The sequence below is a fragment of the Melopsittacus undulatus genome, chromosome 3, assembly GCF_012275295.1.
Source record: "Melopsittacus undulatus isolate bMelUnd1 chromosome 3, bMelUnd1.mat.Z, whole genome shotgun sequence".
NCBI classification, from domain to species: Eukaryota; Metazoa; Chordata; class Aves; order Psittaciformes; family Psittaculidae; genus Melopsittacus; species Melopsittacus undulatus.
In genome coordinates this window covers 89,697,172-89,713,474 of record NC_047529.1, presented here as the reverse complement: position 1 = coordinate 89,713,474, position 16,303 = coordinate 89,697,172, and the positions used below count along the sequence as shown (strand labels likewise).

Below are 16,303 nucleotides of genomic sequence, written 5' to 3'. Positions count from 1 at the left end.
TTTTTAATTTAACAGAAAAAACATTAGATGTGTTGCTTTTGGCAAGAAAACAAGCCATAAAATTTTACGTAGCATGCAGCACTATGAAGTTGGTGCCAACTGTACACAAATACTGTTTAATTGGTGGCAATTCTCCAAGTAGTCATTGGCCTGATGAATGACACAGAAGTGCTCTCCCCTGCCTCACCCTGCGTGTTGATGTGTTGGGTTCTTTTCTGGAGAAAATGCCTGTGAATGTAGAATACCACCGGTTTGCTTAGTTGGATAGAATTTGCAGTTAAGCCTCACTTTGCTTAGCTTTGCTATTCTCACCATCTGCTTCTGGGTATGAATTTTCACTGACTTGTTTGGTATACATTTCCAAGCTGTTTACAGAATATGAGCCTAATGAGCAGTTCCTATTGTACTGAAGGTAAAAATGTGTATTTTATAGGCCCTGATGGAAAAATATATACTGTATGAATTGTTTGTATCTTCTTTGATGCATTTTTGGAAGTAAAATGTTGAAATCCTGAATCAGCATGATACATGGCACTCAGACTATGTGTAGGAAGAGTTCTAACTGAGTGCCACCAAACTGGGAAAAATCTGCAAAAGCTGCTTTTGTTTGTTTTGGTTTTGTTTTTGTTTTTCATTTTTAAATCTATGTGACTAATTACTAAGGAAAATGTTTTGGGGCTTTTTTAGGTTTTTTCTCTTCTAAAATATGAAAAACACCAAAGCATTTATGTGTAAGTTTTCAGTCTCATCTCTAGCATAAAACAGAAATTTTCATTAATGCTTCTTTCTCACAAATATCAACTTCACACTGAAACAGAAAGCTCCTCATTTCCCTCTTTGTGTTCACAAAATATATTAGTAATTTTGATTGCCCAGCCTAAAAGTGATCTGATATCCAGAGAGTTTTGAGATTACCTTTTCTTAATGTTCGTAATCTAAACAAAGTAGACACAAGGCAATATGGATGTCATGTGACAAGTCTTAGCGTTTCAGTTGACAAACACAACCTATGAAATTGTTTGTAAAATTTATTAATGAATGGGGGAATGAGGAGAAGGCAGAAAGACATAAATTACCAGAGGCATGGAGAAAGGAGATAAATCTATCACAGCTAAAACTTGTGCAAATTCATCTCCCTGTCTCCTACTCAGTTGTCTCAGCCATCTGCAGTGTCTTATCTTGCAGAATCGTAGAAACAGAGAATAGTTGAGACTGAAAGGGACCTCTGAAAATTGTCGAGTTCCAACCCCATTGCTCAAAGGGAAGTCAGCTATAGCAGATTTCTCAAGGACATCTTCACTGGTTTTGAATATATCTAAGGATGGAGACTTCACAACTTTGGTTCCAGTGTTCAGTCATCCTTACAGTAACAAATGTTTGTGCTTACACTTAAGTGGAAATTCATGTATTTCAGCATGCACACATTACCTCCTGTGCCTTCACTGAATACAACTCTGAAAAGTCTTACCCTGTCATCTTTTCTCCCCATCACCCTATTGGGTATTTATACACATTGATAAGATCCCTCCTGAGCCTTTTCTTTCCCAGGCTGAACAATTCTGGTGCTCTCAGCCTTTCCTGATGTTTCAAATGCTCTGATCCCTTAATCATCTTTGTAGCCTTTGCTGGACTTACTCGAGTATGTTCATGTCTCTCTTGTATTGTGGTGTCAGGTTTACCCAGGAAATTACAGGCAGTACTTTTGGATGTAAAACAGGAGTATCTGGAGAACTATAATGCATTTCACCTTCATTTGACAGGAAATGCCACTGTGCTTGAAGAATCTATACATGGCTATATAGGATAGACTGAGTTCTCTGGGTGATTTCCATGAGAAACAGTTAAAATAGGTGTGCCAGCTCATTAGGAGAGAAATTTTTTACTGTCAGGTAGCTCCTCACTTGGAGTATTGTGTGCAGTTGTGGTGTCCTCAACATAAAAAGGACATGGAACTGTTAGAACAAGTCCAGAGGAGGGCCACAAGGATGATCAGGGGACTGGAGCACCTCCTGTATGAAGACAGGATGAGAAAGTTGGGGCTGTTCATCCTGGAGAAGAGAAGGCTGCGTGGAGACCTCATAGCAGCCTTCCAGTATCTGAAGGGGGCCTATAAGGATGCTGGAGAGGGACTCTTCATTAGGGACTGTGGTGATAGGACAAGGGGTAACGGGTTGAAACTTAAACAGCAGAGGTTTAGATTGGATCTAAGGAAGAAATTCTTTACTGTTAGGGTGGTGAGGCACTGGAATGGGTTACCCAGGGAGGTTGTGAATGCTCCATCCCTGGCAGTGTTCAAGGCCAGGCTGGACAAAGCCTTGGGTGAGATGGCTTAGCGTGCGGTGTCCCTGCCCATGGCAGGGGGTTGGAACTGGATGATCTTAAGGTCCTTTTCAACCCTAACTTTTCTATTCTAATAATTATCAAATAACACTCAAAACGTATAGATATTCCTTTCAAAGTTGGGGGTCTGTCAATTCTTGATCTATGCACTGAACATTTACAGAGGAAAGATGGTTCAAAAGTAGGAGAAAGCTTTGCATGTATGCAGCAGTAATTATTGCTTCCATTCACAGCTGGTTTTAGAGATTTTCTTCTAAGAAACAATACTTCAGTCTAAGGCATTTGTTGAACAGTAGGTTTGGATGTTGGAATAAGTACCTTGAAAATTTGACTCATCCTACAGAGCTTACGATCTTCTGGCAGTTGAGGTAGTTTTCTTCCTCTAATATTTCAGCCATATTTCTCATGGTAGATATTGTTAGTTTATAAAAAATTTATACTTCGAGTGCCATAATCTGGGGTTTCAAGTTCAGCTACAAAGTGTTTTTCCACAGTGAATAGATAAGAAAATACATTAATCTTTGTTTCTACAAGAATCGGTTGCATCAAAAATTGACATACATTCACAAGAATATAAATATAATTTTAGCAAAGAAAAAAAAAAGGAAAAATAACCCCAAACCAACAAACCCAAAATATTCGTAGAATCGTAGAATGATTAGGGTTGGGAAGAACTTCTAGCTCCTTGGTTGGAAAGATCACTAAGTTCCAACCCCCCCTGGCCAGGGACACCTCACACTAGATCATATTGCCCAGGGCCCTGTCCAACCTAGCCTTGAACACTGCCAGGGATGGAGCATTTACCATTTCTTAAAACATACCCATGTACCTTTTTATTAATGCCTGTCTTTCATGTACTGAGATATTCAGCAGATTTCAACTTCTTGAAAGAGTTCTGCTTAGCTCTGTCTGCTAGATTTTAGGAATACAAAGTGTTGTGGTTTAAACCAATCCACTCAGCTTGTGCACTCACTCCCCCCTTTTCTCCCCCAACTCCCAGAGAGCTGGGGAGGAGAATCCAAAGAATATAGCTCCCACGGGTTGAGATAAGAACAGTTTAATAACTAAGGTATAACACAAATCACTACTGCTACCACCAATAATAATGATAATAATGATAAAGGAAATAACAAGTGAAGAGAATACAAAACCTCACCACCTGCCGACCACTAACTCACCCCACCCTGCCCGACCAAGCACCAACCGATCCCTCCTCCAACTGCCCCAGAGCAGTAGCCCTTCCGGGTAACTCTCGGTTACATACTGGGCATGACGTGCTATATAGTATGGAATACCTCTTTGGCTAGCCTGGGTCAGATGTCCTGTCTCTCCTTCCTCCCGGCCTCCCCTCCTCCCTGGCAGAGCATGAGGCTCGCAAAGTCCTTGGCCAGAGTAAACATTTGAGCAGTAACTAAAAACAGGTACTATCAGCACCGTTCCCAGCTTGGAAGTCAAAACACAGCACTGCACCAGCTACCAAAAAGGAGAAAAAATGGCTGCTACTGCTGAACCCAGTACACAAAGCAACAAGGACTTTTTCTTTAGGTTGTTTATTAGCACTGGTTCCTTGCTGGGATCAAATTCAGAAGTGAATTTACACGTATTAGACATGAGTGCCATGGAGTGTCATGGGACACTCCATGATGAAAATGAGTTTCAAGTGTGCAAGGCTGTTTCCAAAGTATTCCCAGTTCCTTGGGAAAATATCTGCTGAATCATAGAATCATAGAAAAGTTAGGGTTGGAAAGGACCTTAAGATCATCCAGTTCCAACCCCCCTGCCATGGGCAGGGACACCTCAGACTAAATCATCTCACCCAAGGCTTCGTCCAACCTGGCCTTGAACACTGCCAGGGATGGAGCATTCACAACCTCCCTGGCAACCCATTCCAGTGCCTCACCACCCTCACAGTAAAGAATTTCTTCCTTATATCCAATCTAAACCTCTGCTGTTTAAGTTTCAACCCATTACCCCTTGTCCTATCACTACAGTCCCTAATGAATAGTCCCTCTCCAGCATCCCTGTAGCCCCCTTCAGATACTGGAAGGCTGCTATGAGGTCTCCATGCAGCCTTCTCTTCTCCAGGCTGAACAGCCCCAACTTTCTCAGCCTGTCTTCATATGGGAGGTGCTCCAGTCCCCTGGTCATCCTCGTGGCCTCCTCTGGACTTGTTCTAACAGTTCCATGTCCTTTTTATGTTGAGGACACCAGAACTGCACACAATGCTCCAAGTGAGGTCTCACGAGAGCAGAGTAGAGAGGCAGGATCACCTCCTTCAGCGTGCTGGTCACGCTTCTTTCGATGCAGCCCAGGTTACGGTTGGCTTTCTGGACTGTAAGCACACACTGAAGACGGCTCATGTTCATTTTCTCATGGACCAACATCCCCAAGTCCTTCTCATCAGGCCTGCCTTGAGTTTCCTTTTTGCCCAACCTGTAGCTGTGCCTGGGATTGCTCCCACCCAGGTGTAGGACCTTGCACTTGGCATGGTTAAACTTCATGAGGTTGGCACCATGATTTTTCAAATATGATGGCCAGTGGCTTTGCAACTTCATTCGCCAGCTCCTTCAGGACCTGTGGATGGATTTCATCAGGTCCCATGGACTTGTGTACATTCAGGTTCTTAAGATGGTCTCGAACCAGATCCTCTCCTACAGTGGGCCCAAGGTCTAGGTTCTCACAGTCCCTGTGTCCACCTTCCAAGACTTGGGTGGTGCGGTCAGAGCCTTTGCCAGTGAAGACCAAGGCAAAGAAGCCATTCAGAACCTCAGCCTTCTCCAAGTCCTGTGTATCCAGTTCTCCCAAAAGTTTCCGGAGGGGGCCTACATTGTCCCTACTCTGTTTTTTAGATGCTACATACCTATAAAATCCCTTCCTATTATCTTTAACATCCCTTGCCAAGTTTAGCTCCAATTGGGCCTTAGCTTTCCTAACTTGGTCCCTAACTTCCCGAACAACATCCCTGTATTCATCCCAGGCCACCTGTCCTTGTTTCCACCTTTTATAAGCCTCTTTTTTCCTGTGAATTTTTCTCAGCATTAACAATGACTTTTGTGTGTGTGTGAACTGTCTTGTATTAATTTATTTCAGCATGAAAATAAATTATTTGAATGTTGAAGGTGCTTACAAAGGAGTGTTAGAGTGATTAGGAAATTACTGGGGAAAATTTTCCTCAAGAAATGTATTCCATTACTTAATGTAGATCCTTCTACCTATGGTCTTGATAGCAGTATATGCAAAAGCAATCATGGAATAAGGCCTTTCATTTACTACCCTGTAAAATTAATGAACCGGAGACAAAGCTCCTGCTGTTTTCAGTTTGCTTCAGCAATTAAATAATCATGCACAAATTGAGAAATCATAATTATTTGCATGGCACCAGACTGATATTTAGATAGAAAGAAGAAATTGCTATTTAAAACATAAATTATTCAAATTACAAAGCAGTATTAGAAAGCACATGCTGGTCATTGTATTCAGATCCAAATCGGTATCCTTGTGTCATATTTGTTTCTATGCTATATCTTTCCCTTCAGAACTGTTGATTTGTTCTTCCGTTGTTGTATTACTTAGTGCCACATTGCAGCAGCTAGAATTATACACATTTTAACAGGAGAGTAATAGTATTCATTCTGATTTGCCACTGGTGGTGTCAAAGTAGTGCTTAAGGGCACTATATCCTTAGTCAAATCCAGTTGAGGAATTCAGGTACTTCTACATCCATTTTAAATGGTAGATTCTGCTACAATCTTACTACATTGAAACTTATATTTTTGTTGTAGTTCAACGACCATTATATATAAAAAGAAACCTTTTAAGAAACAGTTCTTAGAAAGTTAAGCAAACAAATAAAATTTTGGCAAAATTTCCAGGGATGGGGGAGAAACAAGGTCAATATATGTAGCAGTAGTAGTTTCTACCTGTTGGTCTGAACAAGTAACATACTTTTTTACTGCTGTTGTAGGCAATTTGGAAAATAGAAGTATTTTAGCCACTATGACTGAAACTGCCTGTGGGCTGTTACCAAGTACTACTGCATGTCTTTTGAAGTTGTTTTATTCACTTAAACTTCGCGAACTCTGTCTTACAAAGAAAATGGGGATAACAACTTTCTGTATTTTCCAGTCCTGGTGCTTGCTCCTCTTAAATAATTGTGATCTTATTAGACAGGTGTGTTTGCAGGGCTTTTTTAAAGTAACAGATAACAAGCAGAGTAGAGAATGCTTAGAAAAATTTTTGTAGGAAGTGGAAGGGTTTATTTTGTAGAGGAGTTCCGATCTTCTCCCCAGAGTGTTTGCCACAAGCTAGTGGGATAGTTCATAGGGCCCTTCAGATTATTAATTTTATTCATTTTTTTAATTAAGCTGTCTGAGCTAGAAAGAAGTCAGGTCTAGAACTGCTGGCAGGATGGTGCCAGACTAACAACACTTGAGGTGGGTTAAAGTGGAAAAACCTGAAACTGAACTTTTGGTTGTTAAGTAGAATTTAGGTGTACCAAAGGTTTTAATTACCACTCCTTCTAGTAACTAAGAAGGCTACAAATATCTGAAAATTCTAGATTATGATGTTTTTCGGATATAATCAAAAGAACCAGCACTAAGAAAATACAATTACATTAATTGGAAGCCATATCACTTGGAGAAGTTAATCCTCTGTATCCAACAAAAAATGAAATGGTAGAAAATGCTTAACTTTCTTTACTGTCAGTATTAATGTACTACTTATCATTACTTCAGGGAAGGAGACATGCAGTATGATTTAGCCTGATGGTGAGCCTTGGTAAAAATGGACTCTGTCATAACTCTGGTTAGAAGCAGATTTCAACTTAGGCTGTTGTAAGTGCAAGTTTTAATAGAAGGTCAGTGTCACAGCAAGACTTTTTGGCTCTCCCTCTCACCATGAACTCTTTGCCAATCCTCCTGCCCTTGAAAGGGTGGCAGCACCAGCAGACAGTTCTTAGGTATAATGTACAGGCTGCCCTCTTTCCTGTCTTTAATATGTTATGCACTGTGTGTTTTGTCTTTTCATTAAATAACCAAAACATCATGGGTTTCTTCTGAGGAAAAGACATTTTTTGTTGTTTAAAAAAAATTAAAAATGGTTTCTGTCTCTTTTTAGATATTCTTTTGAGTCTTATTCTTCCCAATATAGTATCCAAAGAAAAGGATGTATAAACTTGGCCTTTGCTAGTAGATATAATTTGAATTTTAATGTCTTCTCTAAATTCATTGTATTTAAGAGAGTCAGGCTTTCATAAGTGCAGTGTTACTATAGTGTTACAACATGTTACTATGCAGTGTTACTATGATCCTTGGAAAGCTGAAATTTTATTGCACGAGCATCTTTTTCTATTTTGATTTGCATTGAAACAAAGGAAAACCTAGGCCATGTATGTGACATATGGTCTCCATCCAGAAATAGTCTAAGAGAGCTATAAGCTAAAAAGGTACAAAGTTGAAAATAATTCTGTGATGCTTATTTCATATCTCATACAAGTAAGAAGTCTTTGAGTTTTTCATACATTTAATTATGAATGAACTGATAGCAGGAGTTAGTTATAATTGTTAAAGTTTCTTATGTGTATAGTTGTCACAGTCAAGCAGAAAATAGCAAAAATGCCTAACAAAGCTCCAGTTGTCTCTATCGAGACAATTATTTAACATGATTAAAAAAAAAAATCAAGAGAAGCACAAGTTTTGGCCATTTTGAAGATGAACATATTGTCTGCTCAATTCTGGGTCAGCAGTTTTTCATTGTAAATACCTTGGGGTATATATACTTACTATTATATAAAACCTTTTTTGGATCCTTTTTAGTTATGTTGGGATGGGAATGTGCCACATCTCTGCAGAAATTGCAAGTGATTTGATCTTCAACTCACTGAGAACTTCTTGGGTTCATGGTATCATATTCAGATTGGAAAGGGGTTTATCTGGTTCAACCTCTTGCTCAAAATGGATTCAGATATGAGGTCAAACCAGGATATTCAGAGCTTTATCCAGTCAGGGACTGAAAAAATCCAGGGGCAGACGCTGCATAACCTCTCTCTCTGGGAAACATTTTACTTGGGTGTCTTTGATAGAAAGCATTTGTGTTTTCCTGTATTTCCTCATGTGTGATCTTATTCTTAATTCTCTCTCCAGTGTCTTAGAGAAAACTTCAAAATCAGGATTCATTCCAAATTCATAACTTTCAGAGCTCAAAGACTTAGATCTCCATTTGGTACTGTTCCCCCTGCTTCAGTTGTCCTCTCTGTTACTCCTCATTTCCATTTCTTAAGTTGGAGAATGATTTAACTTTTAAATCCCTGTCATTGGTTTTACAGTTCTTAAAATTATATGGTGAATTTTGAAGGCTCTTTAATGTCACAAAAATCTTTCCTATTTATCTTTTTCCCAGTAATTCTTCTTTCTTGCCAATAGCTTCTCAAGCCTATATTCCCCACAGCTGTTGTCTTTTGATGTAGCTGTTCTTTTCTCTGGGATTTGGAAATGTGACTTGCTCTGCTCTTGCCATACTGATCATAAAAGTAAGCTGAGCACCTTCATTGATTTGGGGTTTTTCTCCTCTCTTTATTTCCTGACTAGCTCCTTCCATCCGACATCCTGTCTGTATTTCTCTAGTTTTTTTTTTTGTACAACTATGCAGATGTAGAAGCCCTTAGGAGGCCTCTAAATTGTTTGTCAGCTCACCAGTACAAAGATTCTGTTTAAAACTGGGTAGTAACAAAGACCAGAAGGACAATGAGTCTATCTTCATAACGGAAGGATTGTTAGCTTCAACTCATCAGCTCTATGAAGGGACTGTTGGAGTTCTCACTTACTTTAATCAGGAGTGACAGTGGGCAACAGCCTTATCTGAGGTTGCCATAAGCAACCGTATAGATCTGTTGTGCTATAAAATTATAGTGAAGTAAAACTGATTTACCATTTTTCAAATGACATCTCTTTTGATGCAGTATGACTACTGTCAAGAGGCTTCCTAGAACTTGGAACTTTTGTCTTGACTTTTTTAGCAAATTTGTCTTAGACCACTCGAATTTTATCCAATGTCTTGGACTGAAGTTAATATAGAGAGTCAGTGGAGTCAAGGGGTACCTTCAAGAAACACATCACAGTGTCAAAGAAGGGAAAATACATGTATGTCTTACTGAACTACTCAGTGAGTCTAAGCAAAACTAAGCTACTAAATTCTTACTTTAAGTTCCCTATAATTATGTGATTACTGATCTGTGTTTTACCAAGTGGATTTAATAGATTGTATGATGAGTCCTCAGTCTCATTGTGACACTTTGTGGGAATTGCTGTAGGGTAAGAACAAACAAGCATTGTAATACAAGTGATTACTTTCAAATGCAAAGTTTGAGTTTAGAAAAATGCAGTTCCTTATTGTACTGTTAGATAAAGACTCCTTAATGTGCAAGAATAAATGTTTTCAATTGAAATGTTGATAGTAAGAGATTATTTATCAGTGTAATTCAGCTGGTGTACACCAATGATTACTCTTCTATCCTCACATCCCCCTTAGTGGGTCAGAGCTGTGATGCATTGCACTAAAGTTTAATTGTAACCAGTCATTTTAGTTTCATTATTACCCTAACAAATTGCCCATGATGCACAAAATCTGTAGATAGTTAGAACCAAATGCCAAAGTCATACCCAGCAGCAAATAGTGGTAGCATATAACAGAGAAGGTGGCTTTTATGTAGTAATTGACGTGGCAAGCTGCTGATCATAGTATATGGAAGCATCTAACTTTTCCATAGAGATGAATATTTACCTTTTATAACTAGCATCCTTGCCTAAAGTAAGCCCTTCACAGAGCCTTTTACAGAACCTTTTTATGGAATGTTTAATTAATATTGAAAGGTTTGGTTAAAATAGCTTTAAAAGTTTAATGGTCTGCTTGATAATTTTTTCAGAACATAATAATGCTCCTTGAAGTAACATTTGAATACTGCAGATTTTTATAGTGGACTCTTAAATTTAATATGCAGTCATGACCTGCTGCATCATAGAGTCATGCTGTGTGTAATTGCAGTGTAGGTTTTATGAACCAAATTTTTAATAGGATAATATGACTCTTGAATCAGAGATATTAGTCTGTGCTTTATGTTGAAGGTTTGATTTAATTAATACTAAACTATAGTGAAGAACAGGAAGTGCTATCATTTCTAATGTGTGGTTAATGCTCGGTCACTCTTGCTTGGTAAATAGCATGAGTCTGTTTTTCAAAATGTAATAATAGATGTAATTGGGAAAGATGTTTGATATCCTATACTTGTTTAACATAAATTTAAATATATTTTTCAGACCATAAAACATAGATTTGTCTTTACATATTCTTTTAAAGTGAATTTAAAAAAAATCAAAATTAAAAAGTAAATTAAAAGCTATCATTCAATACCAGTGCCAACGTGTCTTCTTCATCCAGTGGAATAAGTAACATTATTGTAAATAGAAGTTAGTTAAGGGTCAAGTTTAAGTATTTAATAGGAAATTGCATGTAATTTTGTGACTTTTTAAATGCAAGATAACTTGAAGTTTGATCCATGGCAGGGGGTAGGGATCCATATTGGGTTTCAGGCATGAAGTAATTGATTCTTTGTTTCTGATATAGGACGTAGCTACAATTATAACTGTACGTATCTCAGCATACTGTGGTATTTGTTCTTTAGACACTGCTTGTGAAGTAATGAAGCATAAATTTTCATGTAAATGTTGAATTGATAGGTTTAAATGTGCCAAAGGAAGACATGTAAAGTATGACCATTTTAACAGTGAATTTTTTAGGGAGGCAGTTACAACAGTCATGTCGAGGCTCCATTTTGAATTTAAAGTAACATTGTTAGTTTTTTATACTGATTTGAAAAAGGGTTGGTTTTAAGCCTTTTTTTACAGGAAGAGTGTCCTGAATAATTTTTTTCATTTGCCAGAGGAATGCATTTTCATAATGCAAACAGACATAACATTTTACAAAATTTTAAGTTCTTATTCTTTGTGGGAAATATTGTTGTTTGCTATTTTTATATCATTCTTTAGTTATTCAGTTAGCAAGCTGAGTCAAACTAAATAGTTGTAATCATCCCTTTTGCCTTCAAAACCCATGGCTATTTTTATACCTCCCTACAGTATTAGAAGGTATGTAATAGGGGATACAATGACAATTACACACTATAGTTTTCTCAATTACCAAAACAAACTGTGAAATCAGTCTCTTAATAATAAAAGCTGGGGAGGGGGTGGTTTGTTTCTAACACATAAGGTCTACAGAAATGAAGAAGGGAGTGAAACGATACCAGGAAATCAGCAGGATGATTGAAATTGGAGCCTACATAATTGTTCAACTTCCTAGTCAAGTAATGACAGACTGTGTCTGCATGGCCACATGAAAAATTATGAAGTGCACTAAAGTAATATAAACCTTGCTATGTCATTTGTCATTTTTTGTTGTGTTTAGATTGTATATAAAAGTTTATTAAAGCCTTTAATTGAATAGTCCATCTTAGGTAGGTTAGGTTTTCTTTTAAGAACCCCCTGCATTCACATAACATGGACCAGTTCTGGAAATTAATCAAGGTTGCATTGCTGGAGGCTTTTGTCTTATATGTCTTGGTCTTATTTGTTACAAGCAGTGAACAGGGAGGGAAGTGTATGAAAAGAATGGTCTAGGGATATATGCAGTTAAATATTCCATTGGAGAAATGTATTCTCTGTATGGTTCAACAATAGAAATAGTTGCACAATTCTATGTGATTTGCTTAACTCAGCCTTTACCTCATGTTGGTGATTCTAGGAGCTCAACATGGGTTTTGTGCTCTTCAGAAGTGTGAAATAATTTTAGAAATAAATACATGGACTGAGGCAGTTTGAAGGGGTGGTCTGAGTAACTCTGGCATTTTCATTTCCTTGTCTGATCGGGGGGACTATTGAGGCTGTGTTCCCTCCATAGGGAAGCTAAAACCAGAAAATCATTACTGTGAAATTCTCTGGTGCTTTCAGCGTATCCAGCTATGCTTTGTCAGCAGAGTTTATGCAGGTCAAATTTTGCTGGTGTGTTTAATACTGATATTTCTGATCAAAGAATAATCTTGAGAAAACAGGAATTCTGTGTTGTTTTGGAGCATTCTAGTGACCCCTCTTCAGCTTGTCTTCATCACAGTGTCTTCTACCCTGCATTGGCTACTAATCTTCACCCTCAGTGCTTTATCCTCTGTGGTTTATAGTTCTTGCTTGACTTTTTTCATGTGCTTGAGTTCCATCAGGGTCTGAGAGATAATGCTACAGGGTAAACAATTTGCCTATTCAGTACCACAAAATTCATGAAGCATTTGGCTTAATCAGACTGGGCATATAGAGAGTACGTAGAGTGTAATGGCTGCAGTTGCACACATATCTGTTCTTCAACAACTTTGAATAACATAGTTAGCATTTTTATAAATTTTTTTTTTTAATTTGCTTACCAGAACACTGATAATGAAAATGTTATTTTGGGGGTTTTGCTCAGAAACTTTAGGGGACACTAATTTGATGTATGAGATTCTATGCAGTTTATTTCGACGATTTGTAATAAGTCATTTGTGCCAAAACATTTGCAGAATGAAGACTGTAAACATGTTATATGCACTCTCTTACACTTTCTCTAGGTGATTTTAGTTTATTTGAAAATGGTGAATGCTGAGTTTTTAACAAAAGCAAATCTCAGTCAAGACTCAGCTCAACGGATAGAGCAGAACTGTAGTTGAGACAGAGAAGCAAATTTTTGGTATTTCTTACCTAAATGTAATGCATCACATTAGAATTATTCAGGGTGTTTTCTTTATAGATGCTAATTTAGTATGCACTACCTATTAAAAAGTAATGAAGACAGTAGGTGAGACTATATCTGCAGTAATAATCACTGCTGGCTTAACGTGGATGTGAAGCTTCTATTAACTAATTTCTGAAACAGTAACCCTTAATTCAAGTCCAGCCTGAGTCTACCACAAATATCCAACAGACAAACTGATCATTTGGGTAACACAGTCACAACTTTTACCTGAATTTATACTTTCTGGGAATACTGTTAATATTTAACTGTACTGTAAGCTTGAAGCAGAGGTTATAAGTTAGACTGTTTATGGGCTGTCTCTTACTTCCACTTCCTCATTTCTCTTTGAGGCATAGACACAGTCAGGAAGAGGTACATTAGAAAGTATACTTTGAAAATAAATAGAAAATTATTTAGATGCCACTTAATCATTTGAATCGCAATTTATATGCTCTGTCAGTTGGTGAGGACAAGGTGAGATTCTAAAGGAAAGTTCTCAATCCCATTAAGAAACATTTAATTTGATGCAAAGCAACAAATGTATTTATGAAATGTAAACAAACTAAAGCTATTCTAGAAGAACTTGCTGTTTTCTGACTTCTGAATGCTTTGTTTCTACTATTTTGTATTACATACAGTTCAAACTGCAGAGTGGTTTATAAAAACCTGGTATTTTCTCCTTTTTGAAGAGCAAGGAGAGAGTTCAAAGACCTTTGAGCACATGACATCAAATCCTTTATTTTGAAATGCTTCCTACCCAGTTGGCGTGGTAGTTTTGAAGCATTCGAAAGATTGTACATGAACATGTATATGAACACCTTTGGCCACCTGAAAGAAAAATATGCATATGCTTCTGTCTGTAGGATGCAAGATTTCTTTTTCTGTTCCCTCCAGTGAGACTGATCAGAGTTTTCATTTGTCCCACAGGGGTTGTTCAGAACTCTGTCGTATACCCATGGTGGAATACAAACTTGACAGTGAAGGCACCCCATGTGAGTATAAAACCCCTTTCAGAAGGAATACCACTTGGCATCGGGTGCCGACTCCCGCTGGGCAGCCTCTCTCTCGTGCCTCTCCAATCCTAGGAACATCTGACAGACTGCAGTGCCAGCAGCTTCTCCAGCAGGCTCAGACAGCCATTCCTCGCAGCACTTCCTTTGATAGAAAACTGCCAGATGGTGCAAGGTAATAATACTCTCTGTTTAATGCCTGTCATTTTCCTAATGTTCCTTACTTTAGATATCTTTCCTTTCTAGAACTTTAGTATACTCACGTTTAAACCTTATTTTGTTGAGCTTTTACAATAATTTTAATTCTGAGGTCATATTGAAGAGCATTCACTGGGCCCAGTTAGTCTACTTGAAACAAGTGACTTTGGTTGTTTGTGATGGAAGTAGACTGTACTGAGGATCCTACTGCTGAGGACATCTGAACTTTCACTTTAGACTCAGATCAATGAAGTGGGAAACTGCCTTGTTACTTTTTGATCTAAACAATGTCCTGTCCCCCATCTTTTGGGAGCCTGTTTAAACAAATAATGAGTGTAAATAAAATTAACTTATTCCTTTAAAAATTTATTCTTTAATCTCTTTACCAAGCTATTGGCATAGTTTCAAAGGGTTCTGTAACTCATTACCAGTCCTTATGCTTTGCTTTGCTTTTAATTAAACAAAGCAGAGCTTGTGATTTGAATATGTAACACCTCCTTAGATGATGGGATGTTATCCTTAAATGTTAGCTCTGTTCTAATTAAATGATGATTCTTCATAAGATAAAAAGTTATTTTTAAAGCTAAAAATTTGTAAATACATTTGACCTTTGAATTATTTAGATTATTTAGGAAAACCGTATGTCTTGAGCCGAACTCTCTGTCCATTACTGTGTGCAATTATTTTTGCTTATGCCCTTTTTTCATAGAGTGATGTAGTTCTAATTTCCAAGGAAAAAAATACTCCATGTTGAAAGTATCTAATTGATATGAAAATCTAAAGTAGTTATCTTAAATAGCTGTAAAAAAATATGGGTGAATTCGTAAAATACCACTATTGTTATACTATTTTATTCAGTAGCAAAGAAATAGTGTTTTTTTACGGTATTTGAAATATACACAGGTGATAGTAGTACATACTTGAAAATACACATATATCATAGTCTGGGGAATGCAGATTCCCAGTTATGACCATTTGATCATTTGTGTTCTTCTCCTCTACCCCCTCTTTTCACCCACTGAAAAAATGAGAAGTGCGTTTCTGTAAGCGTGTATTTGCCCTTATAGAACTCAAGTTTTTGCTAATGTGTTATTACTGAAATTTTAGCAACATCTGGGATAAGGCTGGCTTTCCAACATAATATTCATTAAAAAAAAACCTTCACAAACATAAACTGCGTTTCTCACAATGCTTAATGGAGTATGTGAAAAAACTGCTAAGATAGAGGTTATCTCTTGCCATGAAGAAATTCCTGTATCGCTTAAAGAAACCAAGTGTAATGCAGGAGTGCTATTCTGGGGAAGATGTGATACAAAGTATAAATAATGAAAAGAGAGGAAAATTATGAACATGTGGGTCTTGAAACATGAAAAGAAAGGTACCTAACTGTCAAGGTCTTTCTACGTGGGAAGAAGTATCCTGGGCTGCATCAAAAGGAGCGTGACCAAGCAGGTCAAAGGAGGTGATCCTGCCCCTCTACTCTGCTCTTGTGAGACCTCACTTGGAGTATTGTGTGCAGTTATGGTGTCCTCAACATAAAAAGGACATGGAACTGTTGGAACAAGTCCAGAGGAGGGCCACGAGGATGACCAGGGGCTGGATCACCTCCTGTATGAAGATAGGCTGAGAAAGTTGGGGCTGTTCAGCCTGGAGAAGAGAAGGCTGCGTGGAGACCTCATAGCAGCCTTCCAGTATCTGAAGGGGGCCTATAGGGATGCTGAGGAGGGACTATTCATTAGGGACTGTAGTGATAGGACAAAGGGTAACGGGTTAAAACTTAAACAGCAGAGGTTTAGATTGGATCTAAGGAAGAAATTCTTTACTGTTAGGGTGGTGAGGTACTGGAATGGGTTGCCCAGGGAGGTTGTGAATGCTCCATCCGTGGCAGTGTTCAAGGCCAGGTTGGATGAAGCCTTGGGTGAGTTGATTTAGTGTGAGGTGTCCCT

At 38.0% G+C, this 16,303-nt stretch overlaps 1 protein-coding gene across 3 annotated transcripts in view; it reads left to right on the top strand.

The window, feature by feature from the left end:
* The window catches only part of SIPA1L2 (signal induced proliferation associated 1 like 2), an 88,138-nt gene that overhangs the window by 34,750 nt on the left and 37,085 nt on the right, over positions 1 to 16,303 (top strand). For all 3 annotated transcript variants that reach the window (XM_031046211.2, XM_031046210.2, XM_005145985.4), the window contains exon 9: positions 14,077 to 14,334. In XM_031046211.2, coding sequence (XP_030902071.1) covers positions 14,077 to 14,334 — 258 coding nt within the window. The remainder of the gene's footprint in view (positions 1 to 14,076; positions 14,335 to 16,303) is intronic.